Source organism: Mytilus edulis, chromosome 7 (genome assembly GCF_963676685.1).
Source record: "Mytilus edulis chromosome 7, xbMytEdul2.2, whole genome shotgun sequence".
NCBI lineage: Eukaryota > Metazoa > Mollusca > Bivalvia > Mytilida > Mytilidae > Mytilus > Mytilus edulis.
This window is the reverse complement of record NC_092350.1, coordinates 77,583,005-77,606,962: the sequence shown is the minus strand read 5'-3', so window position 1 is coordinate 77,606,962 and position 23,958 is coordinate 77,583,005. Positions and strand designations below refer to the sequence as shown.

The following is a 23,958-nucleotide window of genomic DNA, read 5'->3' as shown; positions in this document are numbered from 1 at the left end:
TTTGTTTTCCAGAACCTCTTCATTTAGTGACCAGAGAGGTAAACAGTTGAAGTTTTCTGTACAAGATGGTACAGATACCTCAGTGTTCTGGAAGACTACAGTCAGGATATCCTGTAAAAAGGTTTGACACCATCATCCCATTTACATCTCACATTGTACATGTTTACTTCAAAACAATTTAATGGGCTTCGATGGCCAAGTGGTCTCAGTAGTTCTACTACTGTAATCACTAGCCAGTCAATACTGAGGTTATGAGTTAAAAATCCTCTCATGTGGGTTCACTAGATTCCAATCTTAATTCACTAGGATTGTCAGTTTTTCTATTGAAGGTCAGTGGTATTCTCTTGGCATTCCAGCATCCACCACCCATAAAAACTGACTGCCACAATAAAGTCATAAAGTGGCGCTTAAAAGAGAACACCAACAATTAATCAACCAACAAAACAATGTTAGCCATTGGTCATTGTCAGTAAAGAAGGAAACACAATATAGCCACGTTGGTAAAATTGTTGAAAAATATAGGATTAGATTTTACAAAACTAGTGCTCACCTAATTTTGAAATTTGTTCAACATATATTGCTTTATGAGTAGATAGATTGATTGATTGCTTTAGGGTTAGAATAGTGTTACAATGAATGTTTTTTAGATGCATCACTTATTCATCTCAAATCCTTTTCAAGTATTGTAAAAAGTCGAGTGTTAACATTGTGTGTTAATTTGTGTCACAACGTTTTTATACGACAGCAAAAATTAAAAAATTTTGGTCATACATAGGTATCACATTGTTGTTGTCGTCGTCAGAGTCATTCAAAGACGGATGGTTTCCAGATAAATATAATGATTTAATCATGTATCTAGATTTTTAATTTTGGGTCCCGTTTTTAAATTGGTCTACATTATGGTCCAAAGGGTCCAAAATAAAACTCAGTTTGATTTTAACAAAAATTAAATTCTTGGGGTTCATTGATATGCTGAATCTAAACATGTATTTAGATTTTTGATTAATGGCCCAGTATTCAAGGTGGTCAAAATCAAGGTCCAAAATTTAACTTTGTTCACTTTGATTTAAAAAAAAAATTGAATATTAAAAAAGAAGATGTGGTATGATTGAAAATGAGACAACTCTGCACCAAAATGACACACACACTGTACAAATGAATATATGGGGTTCTTTGGTTTGTTTAATCTAACCATGCATTTAGATTTTTGATTTTTCTGCCCTGTTATCAAATTGGTCCACATTGAGGTCAAAAGGGTCCAAAGATAAACTTTGATTTCATAAAATATTGAATTCTTGGGATTCTTTGATATGCTGAATCAATCCATGGCCATGTATTCATGTATTTAGATTTTGGATATTTGACCATAATAGGTAAAATTAATTTATTTTAGTTCATTAGACCACATTCATTCTGTGTCAGAAACCTATGCTGTGTCAACTATTTAATCACAATCCTAATTCAGAACTGTATCAAGCTTAAATATTGTGTCCATACTTGCCCAAAGTGTTCAGGGTTCACCCTCTGGTCATATAAAGCTGCGCCCTGCAGAGCATCTGGTTTGATTGAGTTACCAAGCCTTCAAATTGATATCTTATAAGTGTGTCTTTCTATGTTGTGATGTTATACTATTGTTTCAGAAAAGGGAAAAGATTTGGTACCATTTTAATGTTTAATCCCACTGCAATTTTTTGCACCTGTCAGGAATCTGATGTTCAGTAGTTGTCGTCTGTTTATGTCACTAATAAATTTTGGGGCCATTTATAGCTTGCTGTTCCATTTGAGCCAAGGCTCTGTGTTGAAGGCCCTACCTTGACCTGCAATGGTTTACTTTTATAAATTATTACTTGGATGGAGTGTTGTCTCATTGGCACTTAGGGTATACCACATCTTCCTATATCTAATATAAAAAGTTTTTAAAAAAAATGAATTATAGAAAATTATCTATCCTTTACTTCAGTCAAATAATTTTTTGTTGGAGTGATTTTTTCTAAAAACATTCTAATTTCCAATATTTATTAGTATTGTTAGATAGTGTTGATAAGCCTGTTGTTTTCAGTGTTAGACATCTTCACTTCTCCTTGTGTTTCCAATGTTTTTATTTTTGGTAAATGTTAATGCAGTTTACAGTGCAAGACATTATTTAATACATAATCAGTGTTTATCATGTTTATACGCCTGACAATTTTATGTGATATATGAACGAAGTTATGCCCCAAAGTCTACCCAAATTATTTTGCCAGGAATTCTACTCAAACCAGTTCTAGGCAGCCTTTAACTTGCAGTGAGGTGAGAGTTGTAGGCTTCACTGTGAATTTGAGACGAAATACAATAATAAAAGCACTGCTTCTTTGCTTTTTGCTGAGAATGTACTGATTTAATGTCATGAATGGATACCTTTATTTGTTTTATTTCTATTATATGTTAACACTAATAAAAGTCAGTTTGGTTAGTTTTATATATTGATAACAAAATCAATGTTTATACTGATACATATATTTACGTTAATTTTCCAGGTTCATGCAATCAGAAATCATATTCTATCAACTCGACTCCTAACCTTAAAACAGTACATAGAAATATACAAGGAAATAACAGAACAAGTATCAGCCTTGCCAACAGATAGAAGTCGTGTGGATATATGTGCTTCAGTCATATTTGAACAGTAGGTATTAAAATATAGATTCATAAATGCCAACTTATTGGGCTCAATTATGTTTAATTCTTGTATGGAAATATTCTGAGGGCAATATTTAGAGTCTATCTATAAAATCTATCAGTTAAATATTTAAATGTTTTCAATATTTTGCTCCAGAAATTTTAATTTCTTATAGATGGACTTAATTATTTTGCATATAGTTTTGGAGGAAAAATGTTTGTCCAACTTTCTGGGTTCTATCAAATTGTTCAGGGCATATGATACAGTTTTGATCCTATATTGAAATTTTTCAGACAATTTGCATAAAGGCTATTTTTCGCATGATTAAATCAAATATGTAATAAAAAATATACCTTCATGTGCTACTTTTTGAGTAAAATGAGGTCCAAATTTTAAATATTTGCTAAAAGTTCGGATTTGTGGACGTATTTTTCCTTTCAACAGAAATACATAACTTTTTTGTTTTAAACATGCTGTTTTTTTTTAAATTATTTTGTAAATTCTGTTTTATATAAGTGTCCCTTCAATTTGTTCAATTTACTATTTACGTTTTCATGTAAATTGGCACACATAATCTGTTTACCTTATCAAACCAAGAGGTATTTTAAAACAGTTGGGTCCATGAACTCGTTTTCAACTTAGATGAGTTTGAATGATAAAATATCAGTCGAAAACTGAATCTTATCCCATTAACCCTTTCATGCCGAATGTATCCTTTTGGCACACCCACGCGCATGCCGAATGTATCCTTTTGGCACACCGGTGTAGATGCCGAATGTATCCTTAAGGATACATAGATTTCTATTTTTAGACGGTCACAGTGCAAACAGTAAAAATAATGTTTAAACATGTTTCTTGGCCCCGTTGCTCCATGGATGTTATGATAAACACCAAATGCATTCGATATTTTAGTATCGGGCGTAAAAACACTGTTAAAATATGTCTTTTTCAAAGATTGTTAAGAAAAAAAAACCTCGTGAAAAACAAAATGGCGGAATCATAAACAATCGTGGTCAGGAGTTTCATTTCGAGTTGAAACATTTAGAAAACTTAACCTGCGGTCATGAAAGTCGTTTAACTTGTACAAAAGTAGTGATTGTCCGTATATTTTGGAGTTGTGAGAAAGTTTATATTTGTAAAACAACCTGAAATCAAAACTTTGATTGTCGCCATCAGGTGTACGACTGTAAATTATTATTTCTCGTTGCCGTTTGACAGTCAACCTTTCATTACCAATTGAGTCGGAGTTTTTTATCATCGTTTTAGACACTCTCATGAGTCTGTAGTGCTACGGATTTTATTTCTTTTCATTGAAAGGCTGTACTGCAGTATGTAGGTCGACAAAACGAAAGTCAACTTTCATTAAAATAGAACTGGATATTGACAAAATTGACAGCTGAGTCTATATAAATAGTGCGGTTCATAAACACATGTGTTGTTACATCTCATAGCTTTATTATTTTACATAAAAGTGGTTTCGAAAGATGAGACAATATTCTGCAATCTTATTCGTATTTTGATCGAGTGTAAATTAGTTTCCATGGTGTATCTCGTCTTGTGACAGAGGTTTTTAAAAGTCTTGTTCAGCATACAAAATTTTAAAAGTTGTTTTGAAAAACAATGTTGACAGAGAGTAAAAAAAACCTGAAAGATGCCGAGATGATTATTTTTATGTACAAATTGTTTTCTTTCTCATTTAAAAAAAAAAGAAAAACATTGTCAAAGGGAAGTGAAAAAAAAAATATTTGTTTTAGAAGGGAAGGGAAAATTATTTTTTTCAGAATTGGAAAGGGGAAAAAAAAAAAAAAAAAAATTGTCTCTGCTGAAGGGAAGTGATTTTTTCCCAAAAGTGAAATAACAAAAGGTGTTGTCTGCTGTTTCTGATTAATCTTGAGATGGCATCATTTATTATTGTAAAATAATACTGTTCCTGTATGTTTCTGAAAACAATTACATGTAATAGGGTTAAATTTTTTGTTTTGGAAATTATGAGGAAGAACTCCCTCCCCCCCTCATGTTGCACACAAAGTTTATAATAGTATAACAACCTCAAGTAATTTTTATTCACTTTTTGACAAACCATTCAATTAAATAACCCAACAATATAAACAGAAAATTAAAAAAATAGTTTCCATTGTCCTCACTCAGTTTCAAAATCAAAATTTATGATATGAATCCTCCTATTCAACGAGTATGCAGCATTATAAACTAAAACAAATTTCATGGCTTCCAAATGTTATTACAAACTATATCAGCTCCCTGATGTAGCTTTCCATCAATGAATTTTAAAACTGCATTTTGCAGTAAAACATGTACATGATGTATTTTAATCCCTTTTTGGCACTAGTTTTCAACGACTTGAATCTGTGTGTACATATCATGAGTTTAAATAAAACAGTACTCAGTAGTTGTCTGCATATATTATCTTCTTAAAACACCTCTACTGCATGTGATTAATAATTTAACTATGATGAAAATAAATTTATAAAATATTAATTGGCAGCTTTTGGTATTTATTTGTGCTGCTTCAACAAACAACAGTTGATGTATTTGTCAATTTTATGTTATCTTATACATCCTAAATTGTGACTACATAGTTCAGATTTTAATTTCAACAATTTAAAAAAAATAAATTCACTAGGCTCTTTATCTTGAGATACAGTTGAATATTTTCTTATTTGTAGTACATTTATTTATGCTTTTTATATTATACAACCCCCATGACCCAAATCAAATATGTCATAGTTTGACATCGCGAAAATATCAATTTATGTTAGCAACGTCATTACCTCCCCTGTAACTGTATTGTATGCCCTTAAGTCTTTGAAAACCATGATAGATAAAAAAAAATCTGATTGGTGCAACATTATATAAAATAGAATTTAGAATTGAAGCAGGGAATATGTCAAAGAAACAACATCATGACCAAAGAACAGAAAACAACCCAAGGCCAACAATGGGTCTTCAAAACATCAAGAAAATTCCACACCCTAAGAATGGCTTCAGCTGGCCTCCAGTCAATAATGTTATACTTGTTCAGCTTAATGGACACCACACTAAACTCAAATCCTCTTCTTATATAGGAGTTATTGATTCAAATGAATATTGTCCTGTTTTTGTCTTATATCTTAAAAAACTGTAAAAGATAGGCTCAAACTGTTTAGAAGTACTTTTAAGAAGAATTATAAAAAAAAAATTCTCTTATGGTTGTGACCTGTTATCTATTTCTAGCATGTATTGATATATCTCATATCACACTGTACTGAGTGTGATATAAAAAAGTGATACGGAAATCTGCATCAATTTGATTGGATTATCCAGCATCTCAAGTCAAAGTATAACATTTGCATTGGTTATTAGTTGGTTCAATGGTGGCTTTCAAATGTTAAGACAATGTACATTGTGTCCATGGCAATAGACATTGTGATTTTTTCAATAATATACAAAGCACTGGCACATTTCACCTGACAATCTTCTTTTTGTCAACAAATTCTATTATATGAATCTGTAGCATACAAATAGTCTTAAAATGTCTGATTTTAAAGTATTACACTGTAAAAGGACACATGACCTCATACTGGAATGTACAAAAGACTAGATCAACATTTTAGGAATTTCGATTTACACATTTGGAGTATTGACCATAAGAGAAATAGGTTTTCTATTATATGACTTGTGAAAATTAGATATATCCCTTGATATCAACTCTTGTTATTTCATTTAAATAGTAATAATACACGCTCTTTTATTATTATATTGAAAATTGAATAACTCATGTCCATCTAAAGCTAATATCCCTTTCTCACTCTTATGAAACCTGCAAGTATCAGAAGCATGTTTATCTATAACATCAGTAATATTTGTCAGATCAGGAAATGACGCTGAGGAAGAGGAGGAATGTTGCATATGTATGGAAAGTAAACCAGAACTGATACTCCCATGTACACATAGATTCTGTGAACAATGTATAAAGGAATGGTAAGTACTGTGAATTCATTATTATTTGTTGGACACCAATTTTTCGTGGATTTGGTTGGTACAGATAAACCACGAAATTAAATATTCAGCGAAATACAAATTTCCTATATAGGCTTGTAAACACACTATGGCAAAACCAGAAGTTGGTTTCCATTCTTCTTAGCTTAGATTGCCTCAACCAACTGGTACGAAACTTATACACAATGCTTATTACCACAAAATACAGATCAGGTATGAATTTTGGTGGGGTCTATTAAACCGTTATACAGTTACGGTGGCCCTTTACAATTGGGCAAATTGCAAAATTTTTCGTTTTTGTTCTCTAACTTTAGTTTGCTTTAAACAAATGGTATGAAAGTTATTCACAATGCTTATTACCACAAAATACAGATCAAATAAGAATTTTTAAAGTGTCAATTTTATTGTTCTAGCGACATATCTCTTTACAAAACTAAAAACTGCTAAATATTTCATTTCCATTCTCTAACTTTAGTTTGCCTCAACCAAATGCTATGAAACTTATACAAAATGCTTCTTACAGCAAAATACAGATCAATTATGAATTTTGGAGGTGTTGCTTTAAACATTCTGGAATTAAGATCCCTTACAATCGGAATAAATTGCTTCGATGAGCGCAACTGGATACAACTGCAGATGTCCAACCCTGAAAAGCTGGGGTCAAAAGGACACAATATTCATGCTTGATACCGGTCTGAATTTGGATTGTAATTAAATTTTTGACACATAATAGGTTTCTGACACAGAATAAGTGTAGTCAAAGAACTGCAAATTGGTTATATGATTTGAATTTATATTCTATTTTTTTGCTTTTGTGTAATACGCTATGCTGTTGAATATTAACCCCCCCCAAAATTTTTCTTTTCATTTCTGAAATCTGAAATGAGAAATATTGTTCCCCTCTCCAATTTTTTTTCACTTCCCCCTTTAACTTATTTCAAAAATAAGTTCTTTCCCGCAAGAAATGATCAGTATCTAAATTCAAATTTTTAATGGAGTTTGCCATTTAAATACATCATAAAAGTTTTAAAATATAAAATGGCAAACACAGTCATGGCTAAAATTTCTAGTAATTAATAGTAACTGCTAAAAATAAATTGACAGCTAACAACTTCAGGACAATCATCATTTCTTAATTCATAATTTACAAGCAGTGTAAGGGAGGTAACCAAACATTGTTATTTTAAATTGATTTTCATTACCTCCCTTACACTGCTTTTAAATTGTCTCAATTGTCCTTTAACCAAAAAAAACCTTGTGTTTCCCCTTTTTTGCCCCTTATACCTAAATGGGTTGAACCATAACCCTCCAAAGTCAATTCTTACCATCCCTTTGTAGTATGGAAACTGTGGTATAATTTCAGAGAGATGCATATGTTACAGTGAATTTGTTTAATCAGTGATTTTGAAAAATCCCTGGAATAATTAGTGATTATGTAAAATCACTGACAGTGATGTCAGGGATTTTAAAAAATCACTGAAAATATTGCTAGGGGTTTTGTAAAATCTCTGATTAAAGGTTTAATCTTGAGAATAGAAATGTATTTTTCATATTAAATACAAAAAGACCAATGATTTTGAAATATATTTGACTAATAAATAACTAACTTAAAACTATTTTACAGAGATTATAAATGATAATAGAAATTTACTTATTTTTGAATGATGAATATTGTTTTAGTACTTTTTTTTGCATCTCTACATTCGGAAGAACTTCATACATACAAATATTTACTTTTAATTTGATAGATAAAAAATGGAAAAAGTATAAATACTTTATGAAACATGTATCTGGTGGATATGATGAAGTAAGAAATTCAAGTACAAAACAAACTTTTGTTATCTCTACTTATCTGTTGTCTTTTTGTTTTACTATATTATTATTTTGTGGATATGAATGACTTTTATAAGCTGCACATTAATAATACAACTTATTTGCTCTTTATATATTAATTTCCATGTCACGATAAGATATGCATGTAATCGCAATCAAAGAAAATTTCGGGCCAATCATACCAATATTTCGGACCTAATTTCTATTTCAAAAAACAACGGCAGACATTATCTGTTAATGTTCGTTACCGGTTAATAAGTTAAATAAAATTTTGGAGGATTGCAACACAATTTCATATAGCAGTCCTAAGTATGAAATTGTTCAAATTATTATGGCATATTGTTATTCTAAATTACTTCCCAAAATTGATCGCCCTGAAGATCATAAAAAACATTTTATTAAAATTAAGTATGTCAATAAAGGCTTTGATTTTGTAAATATTGCCGGTATATTTAACGACCATTCTGTTAAAGAACAAATTCCTGGATATTTTGACAATACTGAGCTACCTCTTATTTGTTATATTTACAAGAAATCTACCCGGAAATTTTTGTTTAATTATAGTCAATTGTGTAAAGATGTTAATATCAGTGAAAATACACCTACTTCATGTAATTGCAGTAATTCCGAATATATTTATGGACCCATTTCCCATGTTATAACAGGAGATCTTAACATAGTTCAAGACCGAGAGTTAAAATCATTCCTCAGTAAAGGACCTAAATATCGTCCCCCGTCAATTATTAATTGGAATGAGTGTCGTAATATCATCCACGACTCACTCCATACTTACTGTATGAAATGGATAAAACGGGAAAAAGCTGACAAAAAATCTTTGGACTCTTTTTTTAATTCAGTAATGAAGATAGTTGATATACGTATTCAACATTTTAAAGAACATTTTACTATAAACAATAACAACAATAAACCTATTTCTCGTATCAAACATAAACTAAAAGAACTAGCCAAGGAATTTGTTTTTGTCCCGGCAGATAAAGCTGCTAAAAATATTATTATTGTTTGACGTAAATTTTACATTGAGGTTCTGAAAAAGGAAATCACCAATTCACCAACATTCCAACTGACTCCATTTTCAGAAAACGAAATCTGTAACAAACATAAACTTTTAGGCACCGCTTTACAAGCAGAGCCAAATACAATGAAAGTCCCAACTATGTATTGGCTTCCGAAGCTACACAAAACCCCTTACAAATATAGATTTATTTTGTCTTCAAGCCATTGTTCAACTACTAAATTGTCTATTCTTCTTACCAGCACACTTGGTACAATTAAAAACCTGATAATAAATTGTTCAAATAAGGCCTTCGAAAATAGTGGAATAAATTACTTTTGGAGTGTCAAGAACTCGTTGGAAGTACTTGATAAATTGCATGCTTATATTGGTGATTTTGCATCTGTTCAAAGTTTTGATTTTTCTACCCTGTATACCACATTGCCTCACATTCTCATTAAGAAAAAATTCACACACCTAATTAAATGGGCATTCAAAAAATCAGAATGTGAATATACATGTTCAAACTCTTTTAGGTCATTTTTTAGTAGCAATAAACAAAACAACTATGTTAATTGGACATGCTTTGATACTATATATGCCCTTGAATTTTTACTAGATAACATTTTTGTTCGCTTTGGGGATTCCGTATATCGTCAGATTATCGGAATTCCAATGGGGACTAACTGTGCACCACTTATTGCGGACCTGTTTTTGTATTGTTATGAGTTACAATTTATGACAAAAATAAGCAAAGACCCATCGAAACAACATCTGATAAACAAATTTAATAATACTTTTAGATATTTGGATGATATTTTGACTCTCAATAATGACGACTTCAGTATGTATATTAATGAAATTTATCCTGTTGAACTTACTTTAAATAAAGCTAATACTAACAATGACCACTGCCCTTTTCTCGATCTTGATATCTATATCACTAATGGAAAGCTGAATACTAAAATTTATGATAAAAGGGATGATTTTTCATTTCCTATCGTTAATTATCCATTTTTAGATGGTGACGTTCCCTTGTCACCATCTTACGGTGTTTATATATCTCAACTTGTACGATTCGCTCGTGTATGTAACAATGTTTTAGATTTTAACGAGAGAAATTTATGTATTACTGAAAAATTATTACACCAGGGTTTTTGATATCACAAACTAGTCAAAACATTTACTAAATTTTATCATCGGTATAAAGACATCATTCGTAAATATAGCTCAACATGCAAACTTCTAATACGTTCAGGTATTTCACATCCAATTTTTTATGGTAATATTCTTTATAAAGCACAAAGGTGTCAGTATTCACCTCAAAAACTTACAAAACCTTTGAATAGACTTATTAAGAAGGGATATAATTACGATACTGTTGTCAAGTCATTAAAGATTGCATATTTTGGCGTTAATATTGAGTCACTGATAAGGTCTTTGCATCGGAACTAAACACATTTATTCTAAAAACAGTTGTTGGCATGACACGGGTTATGTTCTTCTCATATATGTTATGATGGTATGATACTAAACCCCTAAGGGGAAGGATTGTGCCTGATGTTCATATGATGAAATCATAATCTTTCAGTCAGTTTAGTTGAAGTCTGGAGCTGGCATGTCAGTTAACTGCTAGTAGTCTGTTGTTATTTATGTATTATTGTCATTTTGTTTATTTTCTTTGGTTACATCTTCTGACATCAGACTCAGATTTCTCTTGAACTGAATTTTAATGTGCGTATTGTTATGCGTTTACTTTACTACATTGGTTAGAGGTATAGGGGGAGGGTTGAGATCTCACAAACATGTTTAACCCCGCCGCATTTTTGCGCCTGTCCCAAGTCAGGAGCCTCTGGCCTTTGTTAGTCTTGTATTATTTTAATTTTAGTTTCTTGTGTACAATTTGGAAATTAGTATGGCGTTCATTATCACTGGACTAGTATATATTTGTTTAGGGGCCAGCTGAAGGACGCCTCCGGGTGCGGGAATTTCTCGCTACATTGAAGACCTGTTGGTGACCCTCTGCTGTTGTTTTTTATTTGGGCGGGTTGTTGTCTCTTTGACACATTCCCCATTTCCATTCTCAATTTTATGTAATATTTGCCAATGGATCATTGTGACATAGCTTAAACAAATACATGTCAAACTCTTTCCATATGTGTTTCTCACCCCCCTACCCCCTTCTTAACTTAATTTGGGAAAAATTGATTTACCTATATGGATATATGTAAAATCGATTTTAGATTAACAAAACTTGCAGCAATGAACAAGCCAAAAAATAAAGAACTTATATTGTTTCTTTTCTGTGGGCTTTTAGTAAAAGGTTTAAAAATTGGTTCCATATGTTACATTTTAATGTTTCCCTCGATTATTGAAATGACTTTTTTGCTCTTGTTGTAAATACTGATTTTTCTACAGTTTGTCATTTGTTAAGGGCATACGATACAGTAGAGATCTCTGGTTGATTTTTTCCTAAAATTTTGATAGTAGGTCAATTTTAATGTGTACTTTCCAAATATGAAAAGAAAAAAGTACCTTCATGACTTACTTTTTGAGATAATTTGGATTGAAATTTGCATATTTGGGAGAAAATTCCAGAAAATCCATAAATAATGACTTTTAAAGAAAGTAACAATACTTTTGAACAAAAAGTCATAACTTAACCGGGTTTTTTGTAAAACGTTCCCTTGATCCATGGCATCTACATCACATGCTGAAACAAGTTAAAGGTTAAACCAAATTATCATTTTCCGGAATAAGATTGATATATGCAAAATTAAGAAATTGATAAAATTGAGAATGGAAATGTGGAATGTGCCAAAGAGACAACAACCCGACCATTGAAAAAAACAACAGCAAAAGGTCACCAACAGGTCTTCAATGTAGCGAAAAAAATCCTGCACCCAGAGGCGTCCTTCAGCTGGCCCCTAAACATATATATACTAGTTCAGTGATAATGAACTCCATACTAATTTCCAAATTGTACACAAGAAACTAAAATTAAAATAATACAAGACTAACAAAGGCCAGAGGCTCCTGACTTGGGACAGTCGCAAAAATGCGGCGGGGTTAAACATGTTTGTGAGATCTCAACCCTCCCCCTATACCTCTAGCCAATGTAGAAAAGTAAACGCATAACAATATGCACATTAAAATTCAGTCCAAGAGAAGTCCGAGTCTGATGTCAGAAGATGTATTCAAAGAAAATAAACAAAATGACAATAATACATAAATAACAACAGACTAGTACTAGCAGTTAACTGACATGCCAGCTCCAGACTTCAATTTAACTGATTGAAAGATTATGATTTCATCATATGAACATCAGGCACAATCCTTCCTGTTAGGGGTTTAGTATCATACCATCATAACATATATGAGAAGAACATAACCCCTGTCATGCCAACAACTGGTTTTTGAATAAATGTGTTTAGTTCTGATGCAAAGACCCTATAAGTGAATCAATATTGACTCCAAAATAAGCAATCTTTAATGACCTGACAACAGTATCGTAACTATATCCCTTCTTAATAAGTCTATTCAAAGATTTTGTAAGTTTTTGAGGTGAATACTGACACCTTTGTGCTTTATAAAGAATATTACCATAAAAAATTGGATGTGAAATACCTGAACGTATAAGAAGTCTGCATGTTGAGCTATATTTACGAATGATGTCCTTATACCTATGATAAAATTTAGTAAATGTTTTAACTAGTTTGTGATATCGAAAACCCTGGTGTAATAATTTTTCAGTAATACATAAATTTCTCTCGTTAAAATCTAAAACATTGTTACATACACGAGCGAATCGTACAAGTTGAGATATATAAACACCGTAAGATGGTGACAAGGGAACTTCACCATCTAAAAATGGATAATTAACATTAGGAAATGAAAAATCATCTCTTTTATCATAAATTTCAGTATTCAGCTTTCCGTTAGTGATATAGATATCAAGATCGAGGAAAGGACAGTGGTCATTGTTAGTATTAGCTTTATTTAAAGTAAGTTCAGCAGGATAAATTTCTTTAATATATATACTGAAGTCGTCATTATTGAGAGCCAAAATATCATCCAAATATCTAAAAGTATTATTAAATTTGTTTATCAGATGTTGTTTCGATGGGTCTTTGCTTATTTTTGTCATAAATTGTAACTCATAGCAATACAAAAACAGGTCCGCAATAAGTGGTGCACAGTTAGTCCCCATTGGAATTCCGATAATCTGACGATATACGGAATTCCCAAAGCAAACAAAAATGTTATCTAGTAAAAATTCAAGGGCATATATAGTATCAAAGCATGTCCAATTGACATAGTTTTTTTGTTTATTGCTACTAAAAAATTACCATAAAGAGTTTGAACATGTATATTCACATTCTGACTTTTTAAATGCCCATTTAATTAGGTGTGTGAATTTTTTCTTAATGAGAATGTGAGGCAATGTGGTATACAGGGTAGAAAAATCAAAACTTTGAACAGATCAAAATCACCAATATAAGCATGCAATTTATCAAGTACTTCCAACGAGTTCTTGACACTCCAAAAGTAATTAATTCCACTATTTTCGAAGGCCTTATTTGAACAATTTATTATCAGATTTTTAATTGTACCAAGTGTGCTGATAAGAAGAATAGACAATTTAGTAGTGGAACAATGGCTTGAAGACGAAATAAATCTATATTTGTAAGGTATTTGGTGTAGCTTCGGAAGCCAGTACATAGTTGGGACTTTCATTGTAAAGCGGTAGCTAAAAGTTTATGTTTGTTACAGATGTCGTTTTCTGAAAATGGAGTCAGTTGGAATGTTGGTGAATTGGTGATTTCTTTTTTCAGAACCTCAATGTAAAATTTACGTCAAAACAATAATAAGTTATTAGCAGCTTTATCGGCCGGGACAAAACAAATTTCATGGCTATAGTTCTTTTAGTTTATGTTTGATACGAGAAATAGGTTTTTTGTGGTTATTGTTAATAGTAAAATGTTCTTTAAAATGTTGAATACGTATATCAACTATCTTCATTACTGAATTAAAAAAAGAGTCCAAAGATTTTTTGTCAGCTTTTTCCCGTTTTATCCATTTCATACAGTAAGTATGGAGTGAGTCGTGGATGATATTACGACACTCATTCCAATTGATAATTGACGGGGGACGATATTTAGGTCCTTTACTGAGAAATGATTTTAAATCTCGGTCTTGAACGATGTTAAGATCTCCTGTTATAACATGGGAAATGGGTCCATAAATATATTCGTAGGTACTACAAAATAGGAAGTAGGTGTATTTTCAATGATATTAACATCTTTACACAGTTGGCTATAATTAAACACAAATTTCCGGGTAGATTTCTTGTAAATATGACAAATAAGAGGTAGCTCAGTATTGTCAAAATATCCAGGAATTTGTTCTTTAACAGAATGGTCGTTAAATATACCGGCAATATTTACAAAATCAAAACCTTTATTGACATACTTTATTTTAATAAAAAAAAAAATTATGATCTTCAGGGCAATCAATTTTGGGAAATAGTTTAGAATAACAATATGCCATAATAATTTGAACAATTTCATACTTAGGACTGCTATATGAAATTGTGTTGCAATCCTCCAAAATTCTATTTAACTTATTAACCGGTAATGAACAGAGTTTTGTTAACAGATAATGTTTTCCGTTGTTTTGTGAAATAGAAATTAGGTCCGAAATATTGGTATGATTAGTCCGAAATTTTCTTTGAATGCGATTTGTTCTACGGCCGTGAGAACGTTTTTTACAAACAGTTTTAGAAACTATATCCAAAATGTTAACAGAATCGGTTCTAGATATATTACCAATTCCCATGATATTATCATTAAGACCGAGAGGGTAGACTGTTTGTGATTTTTTAATCCAATTTAATTCAATTATTTTCCGTGATCGTACAAACTTTGAATGAGATTCACCAGTCTGCTTATTTACTACTTTTAAAGGTTGAACTGCTAAATATTTAAAAGGATGGTTGTGCTTCTTAAGGTGTTGGTAAATGATACTTTTGAATTTATTGGGTCTTTTAAAATGATACAGATGTTCTTGAGTGCGTTTAGATAAATATCGTCCAGTTTCTCCTAAGTACTGAATACCACATCCCGGTTTGTTTCATGTGAGTAAATAAATAATACTGTTTGTTTTTCAAGTTATATCAGTTTCAAAATTCAAAGAAAATGTGCGACCATTAACCGTGGACCTTACCGTATTGTTGGTGGAAAGACGGGGACATGTAAGTCATTTTTTGGCATGACACTTATCGATAGAAGGTTATAACCACGATTTTTATTGTTAAAAATGTTAGCGATGGTAGTTTTTTTAGATAACTGATTTTGAAGATTGAGACGTGTAGATACCCTTTGAACAAGTTTAGTGTTTAATATTTTTCCATTTCTAAGCTTCATAATTGTTTTTTGGTAGTGAATTATATTGTAAAGGAGCAAAGACTGGCGTCCAGAATATAAACCAGCATACAATAATTTGAGCTATGTAAAATTGATTAATCTGTTCGGCTAAAAATGTCAAACGCTATCAGTATTAATTACCCGAAAAAGATATTTTTGCGTCTTTTCGGAAGTGCAGATAAAAATTGATCGTTGATTTTTTTCTTGAAATTTTGGTGGAGTGTTCTTGAAACAGTACTTGATTGATTGCAAAAGAAAAAAATATGGGTCCATGTGCTTTATAATTTTTTCATTAAAAGCTATATACCTTAATTTTTTACGACGTCTGTCAGTATGGCGCTAAATTACGTTATAAAAAAGTTGTAATCGCACCAACGTCGTGTTATCATTCCCGCCGTACACGACTATGCTATCAAGTATATGAAGATGTTTTCCAAAGCGTTGATACTTATCATAAAAATTCATAAGATGCTTATTCGTAAAATCGCTAAACATTTGTGCTAAACATGAGGCTAAACATTTACGAAACGGAATTTAGACAGGAACCTTTTCATAATAAAAAAAAGGATATAAAAAGGATCCCAGCAGATTACTTTGTCAGATGTACGGCAAAACAGAAAAATCGTATAGAATATATACAGGTGCAGCTCTGTCCGACATTAGTTTTAAATTGCTTCATGTACCGAAAGAGGATAGCCAACATTATTGCAAAGGCCCTGACATGGCAAAATGTGAACCAACTATAAATTAAGTGAGGTGATACTATTAATTAACAACCGTATAACCTTCAACAATGACAAAACCTGTCAGCTTTAAAAGGCCCCAAAGTATTTGGATTTTTTTTCTTTTTACATTCAAAAGATAATCATCTTTCAAATTTAGATTATAAAGAGTACTTCTTGTTCTATAGTTTGAGCTGTTTTGTGCAATTTCATGTCATAATTGCCTCAGTCGACTGAAAATGAAGTTATAGTATAACATTTCATAGGAAGTACAGCAGCTAGTATTAGAGAATAATATTCAAGGATGTATTTATCAATAGATAATTTGCATTACCTTTCATACGGCGTAACTGTATGAATACTGACATACTTGTTTGTTTAGAAGTAGAGCTATATTGAAAATACTTCATTTGTTCTTCTGTCTGATCATCTAACTATAATTGTGTTACTTTTCTCAGAAACAACGCTACTGCATGACTTCATATTTGCTCATCAGCTTGACAGCGACGAGTTTTAACATGTGTATACTTTTTGATCTCATCTGTCTGTCTGTCTGTCTGCAATTAGTGTACATTTGTCGATACTTCAAATTATATCTCTCAATACATTGAAGTATACAAAAGGGAGATACTTATACAAATAAGAAGACGTGGTATGATTACCAATGAGGCAAATCTCAACCAGAGACCAAGAGACCAGATTATTGACTTCATTATCAATGAATAAAAATAAATGTTCTTGTCATGAAAAATATTGCACAGCTGTACCCCACACCGTAGTAATGACTTTTGTGTATTGATTTCAAATCTTCCAACACTAGACACGATTCGGCCACCCTACGCGCCATATATTTTGTTAAATTAAATATTTGCCGTTGGACGTTAAGCAGCTATTAATAGATATAGGAAGATGTGGTATGAGTGGCAATGAGACAACTCTCAATCCAGATAACAATTTATAAAAGTAAACCATTATAGGTCAATTTACTGCCTTCAACACGGATCCTTGGCTCACACCAAACAGCAAGCTATAAAGGGCCCTAAAAATTACTAGTGTAAAACCATTCAAACGGGAAAAGCAACGGTCCAATCTATATAAAATCTATACTCATAATTAGCTATTGCAGTTTTTGGTCATGTTTGTGCTGATATCAAAAATAGCACGTCTTTTTGTTCCGTAATATGTCTTATTTGTTAAAATGTTATTCAGCATGTTACAGTTTAAGCAACGAATAGTAGGATTGCTCTGAAATCTGCAATTTTTCTTTCTCTTAGTAAGTTGAGCAGATTCCGTTTGGCCGAACAGTTTTGGCAGTTATTCAGTGCTTTTGCCAGACTAAAAAGCTTGACAATTTTTATTCCGTCTTTCCATGTTATACTGTCAGAACTCTGTTCTGTGTCTTTTACCTTTTCTTTAATTTGTCATGCAAAGTTGTATTTGATTTATTTTTGTTCATCTCCAGTATTTCCTTTGATCTCACTGCTCTTCAGTGGATTTGGCCATCTTTTAGAAACGACATAGCCGCTTTTAAAGCAGGTACTTTTTTGAAATTCGCGCAACCTGATTATGACGTCAGTGAATATTCCGCAATATATCACTTCATTTAAAGCGACGTCGCGAAATGTTAATGTTCTTATTAGAAACATCGCGAAATTACAACATTCTTGTAACCATCGTCTCGAAAACAACACGAAAAGTTTTGAAAACATTATTTTCTGCCCCTGCTACTGTATAATATTTCCTTAAGGGGAAATTGCTCACTAAGTAAAAACTTAACCTCAAACTTGTTGAATGTTACTGCTGTTAAAGAAATTTTAATCAAAAATAATTATTTCTTTCACAAATTCACTGAATTCAATCAGGGAATCTGTAAAATAAATCTTAATTCATTCAGTGATTTTATAAAATCCCTGGTCATAATCAGGGATTTTATAAAATCACTAATTAGTTCAGTAATTATACAAAATCCCTGAAGTTTCAGGGATTTTACAAAACACTGATTTTACAAATTTGCTGCAACACATACACTTGAACACAAGTTATTGTCTGGAAACTACAAAATGCATTTTTGGGCCCCTTTTTTTACCCCTGATTCCTAAACAGTTGGGACCAGAACCCTAAATCAATCATAATCTTTCTTTAGTGGTTATAAACCTTGTGTTTAAATATTATTGATTTCTACATACTTATACTAAAGTTATTATCAGGAAACCATCTGTCTTCCGATGACAACAACATGATCGATACCAATATACGACCAAATGTTTTTATGCCCCACCTACGATAGTAGAGGGGCATTATGTTTTCTGGTCTGTGCGTCCGTTCGTTCGTTCGTCCGTCCGTCTGTTCGTTCGTTCGTTCGTCTGTTCGTTCGTCCGTCTGTCCCGCTTCAGGTTAAAGTTTTTGGTCAAGGTAGTTTTTGATGAAGTTGAAGTCCAATCAACTTGAAACTTAGTACACATGTTCCTTATGATATGATCTTTCTAATTTTAAAGCCAAATTAAACTTTTGACCCCAATTTCACGGTCCACTGAACATAGAAAATGAAAGTGCATGTTTCAGGTTAAAGTTTTTGGTCAAGGTATTTTTTGATGAAGTTGAAGTCCAATCAACTTGAAACTTAGTACAAATGTTCCCTATGATATTATCTTTCTAATTTTAATGCCTAATTATATTTTTTATCCAATTTCACGGTCCATTGAACATGGAAAATGATAGTGGGAGTGGGGCATCCGTGTACTTTGGACACATTCTTGTTTAATTAATGCGGTGGTATAAAAATAGCTGAATTTTTTTTATACATAGTACTTTTACTTATGTTTTTTGTATACAGGAATGTTACAAGTAAGACTTGTCCAATCTGTAGAGAAAGAGTAAACAGTGTGGAAGATACTTGGGTATTAACAGAAAAACCAGATACAACAGAATATGAAAAAGATGTGAAAGGTTACCTGGTCAGTCTGGCAGACAGAAAAGATTCCTGATGACGTTGGATACTGCTGAATACTTATTGTGATAAACAGTAGATTTTGTGTGTGTTAGAGATGTTACATTTGAAGGGTAATATTGTGTCTGATTGTATTTAATCAATTTACCAGTTACCAAAAGACTATTGTTATTCAATTAACTGATTTATTAATGGTCTTCCAACTAGCAAAAGTTTGCTGACTGCACTTATTTAGAAATAAAAAGATATCAGACGCCAAGCTATTTATGATGTACTATGATTAAATCCAAATATAAGAAATAAAAGATATGATACATTAGTTAGAGCCATTGCATAACGAGAAACTTTTGAGTCATTGTTGCTTGCATTAATTATTTTCTTACATTGACAGATTCCTAATTATATGCTCATTTATGGGATGTATTATGGTATACAGTTGTCAGCCCGTCGTCAACATGTGGAACATTAACTCCCTTTCTATTTTTATAAATTTTAGATTTTACATTTCTGAGTTGCAGGGTTTCATTCATGAAAATGGGGGGATTTTCCAGTTTTCGGACAATAACTCAAAAATGCTTTCAGCAATTCTCATGAACCTTTGGTGAATTGTTTATATCTATTGATGTATGCTCCTGTTGGATTTTTCATAAATTTCAAATATGACATTTAGAAGTAATTAGACCTCATTCTTTGAAAATGTGAATGACTTATTATGCTCATGGCACAGCTGTTTATTTTTATCTTCCTTTCCAAACACAGTACAAATATGAATAAAATTTTCCATAATTTATAGCAATAATTTAGTTTTTGTAAATAAAACTAGTTAGTCATACTCTATATACTCCAGAATGTTGGTATACAAAGTAAATTACAAGGGCGGATCCAGCCATCTTAAAAAGGGGAGGGGTCCAACCATATGTCCCCATTTAAATGCATTGATAGTCTAAAAAAAAGGGCGGGGTTCCAGGGGCCGGATCTGCCACTGATTTTATCTGTTATATTCCATCGGTTGAAGCTTGTTTTAGTTAAAACATTAAGCATTAACAAAACAATTGTGAAATTGTATAGATAAAACCATGAAATGAGGCTTTTTGATATATTACTGATCATCATATGATAGGTGATTTAGCCTTTATTTCTAAACACAATCTTGTTCTAACTTGGCATATATAATTGCTTGATTTCAGACTTATGTCTATTGTCATAAATTTTCCCCAAAAAAGATTTTCTGAAATTAACAGACTAATTTAAACAAAGTAATTTACCTAGATGATCACCATACATTTTTGGTTACTGTACCTCAGCTATAGATTTGGACAATTATTTGTGTTAAAATTGTCTATTTTATGTGTTCACTTGATGTATCATGTATGTTACTTACAGGAATATAGCTCATTTTTTGCATAGACTATAACAACGATCCATATTCTTTTATTATATACAAGTATACTAAGAAGAAATTCAAATTTTTCTTAGATTTTCAAATATTCTACAAATTAATTTACAGTTTGAAGAGTTTAATGACAGTTATTTCATGTAGTTCATTAATACTATCAGCCGTCTTGATTTTGTCATTTCAATAATTATTGAAGACCATATATCGATGTATAAAAATTATGCAGATAAAAATAAGTGGTCATATTTGAGAGAACTATTTTCTTAAGAATATTTTCTCATGTCGTGCCAACATCAACATAAAAGTGCAGGAGGAGTTTTTATCCTACTCACAGTGTGTGTTTATCATAGAGAAAGACATCATGTTTTATTTATGCAGTTTTGTATTGAAAGATTTGTTTTTCATACAGTACAACTGCTATAATTATTATACCCTCACATGTTTTAATACAAATGTTTTCTAGTATAAGGTTAGTACATGAATATTTTAATGTAAATTATGATTACATATTTCATGTTTATTTTGATTAGAATTTCTTGTTGTTGTTCAAAAAAGAAACTTCATACTATTATTGATACTGGCACATGCATATAGTTTTAAATCACATGGCCATAATTATATACTTTATCAATATCCTGGTGTCCATTGCCTGTCTGTTATTCATAATTAACTTTTCCTTTTAAAGTTTTAAAAATAGTTTGCAAAACTGCATTTGATGAACCATTACCTAACCTGTATTATCAACAACAATGGTCTTACATCTGGGAAGGGTTCGAAGAGTTTGAAAAGTCCAATACCTTTTCTAGTCGTATAAGAAAACTGTTCTTTGCCATTTAGGCCAATAACATTTTGAACAGTACTTTCTTTGTTAAGCTACACTTGAAAATGTTCTTTTGAAATAGTTTGAAAGTCATTAGCATTATGTTTAATAAAGAAATAGTAAAGGTTTCCAGGGAAAGTTTTCTACAGATGCTCTTTCTTTATCTTAAAAATAAACCTCTGTCCACGTTTGATAATCTGATCTTGACAGGTACTTATTGTCTAGATTTTCCGAAATTTAAAAAATAAGTTGATTTCATTTCTCCCTTGAAAAAGTGAATTGCTTTGAATTCGTTCAAGCATGTAGCTATCTTGATTAATTTCAATTAAAACATAGTTATCTGACATTCAGCATTACAGAAAATGTATTAATATAAATAAAAAATAAAAAAAAACACCTAGTGAGGGCAATCCTCTTCACTTACCCAATTAAATCTTTAAATATGTAAAAATGTTCAGTGAAATGAATATATAACAAAATGACAAAAACCTACCTGTGTGTACACATAAACAGTTCTATATAATTCTGATTGTAAAATGAAGTTTATGAATAAGTTGTTGATTATCCTGCATGTATTGTTTGAAATTCACAGACTTGTGTAGTTCTTTCACTTTTTTTCTGTTTTTTTGTCGAATAAATTTGTCCCAATCCAGCAAGAATGTTCACATTGAACAAAATGTATCAAAAAATTTACATTACATTTTAAAATACACTCCTCACAATTTTTGTTCATATTGAATCAATTTAAGAATAGAGGAGGAAATTGTATATTGAAAGAAAAAAAAAGATGTTGATAAAATGTTACAATTAATATAATAGGCAAATCTAGAACAGAGTTTCAGAAGTCAAAATTTCTTTTCAATTTTAAAAAAATGTAGATGTTAAGCAACTTAATTATTCTAATTATATCAAGAACTGGTATCAAAAATAGGTTTCAAACTTTTTCAAATAAGATCCATAGTGGGGTCAAATTTTTTTTCTCGGAAATGCTAAATGTCAGGTTTAATTCATTTTTTCTGCAAAGAAAAAGAAATCTATATATACTGTTCAGTTGTTTTTTGATGCCATATTCAGTTTGATCAGATACAGATTGGTGTCCATATATATAAGTAAGGACCTGACTCATTGTCTATTTTTATTTTAACAAAGATCTGGGGGCTGGCCGCTGGGGGCCATGGATAACTACATGGTAGCAGACTCTTTTCTATGAGTTGTGCTTCTGAGTGTCTGTATGCAATAAGTGTACTTTTTGTTTTTAACCTTTAGACATCTGCTAGTTATCTTGAAGATGTGTTTGTGAAGTTTTCATTGACTTACTTTTTCTTTGTTATTGATCTATTTTACAATTAAAGTTTTTGTGACTACGTTAATTCTAGTATCATGTACACATATCTGTGATAATTGAATTTGTAGTTAATAATTTGCTGTAACTGGCATTCTTTTTGTTGTATTTATTTATTTTGTGTCTCAGTACATGTATATGCATTTTTCATTGGAATATTAAATATATTGTAATTCACATTAATTAAACAAATAGAATTAAAGTTTCAGTATGACTAATTTTTTCTCTTTGGTTTCTTATATCAATATAGGAAGATGTGGTGTGAGTGCCAATGAGACAACTCTCCATCCAAATAACAATTTATAAAAGTAAACCATTATAGGTCAATGTACGGCCTTCAACACGAAGCCTTGGCTCACACCGAAAAACTAGCTATAAAGGGCCCCAAAATTACTAAAACCATTCAAACGGGAAAACCAACGGTCTAATCTATATAAAAAAAACAAGAAACGAGAAACACGCATAAACCACATAAACAAACGACAACTAATGTACATCAGATTCCTGACTTAGGACAGGTGCAAACATTTGCACCTGGATTAAACGTTTTAATGGTACCAAACCATCTCCCTTTTTCTGAAACAATAGCATAACATCGCAACATAGAAAAACATAAGATAAAATATCAATTGGCAGGCTTAAATCAATCAAAAAATGTAAATTAACACACTATGAAGGAATAAATTTGTATCGAGTATAGTTTACAATTTGAACCTAGTTATACAGGGTTTTCTTATCAAGTTGAAAAATATTTTATTGAAATTGAAGGATGGGGACTATCACCCCAACAGTATGAAACAGCCTTA

General features: G+C 31.4%; 1 protein-coding gene across 2 annotated transcripts in view; it reads left to right on the top strand.

Moving 5' to 3' along the window:
• LOC139482273 (RING finger protein 141-like) overlaps positions 1 to 23,370 on the top strand; it is a 30,866-nt gene extending 7,496 nt beyond the window's left edge. Inside the window, exons 3-7 of one of the 2 annotated variants that reach the window (XM_071266066.1) lie at positions 13 to 121; positions 2,517 to 2,665; positions 6,527 to 6,637; positions 15,671 to 15,753; positions 19,481 to 23,370. In XM_071266066.1, coding sequence (XP_071122167.1) covers positions 13 to 121; positions 2,517 to 2,665; positions 6,527 to 6,637; positions 15,671 to 15,753; positions 19,481 to 19,482 — 454 coding nt within the window. In that variant the 3' untranslated portion in view covers positions 19,483 to 23,370. The remainder of the gene's footprint in view (positions 1 to 12; positions 122 to 2,516; positions 2,666 to 6,526; positions 6,638 to 15,670; positions 15,754 to 19,480) is intronic. The other variant, XM_071266065.1, reaches the window with a different exon arrangement.
• The last annotated feature ends 588 nt before the right edge of the window (positions 23,371 to 23,958 follow it).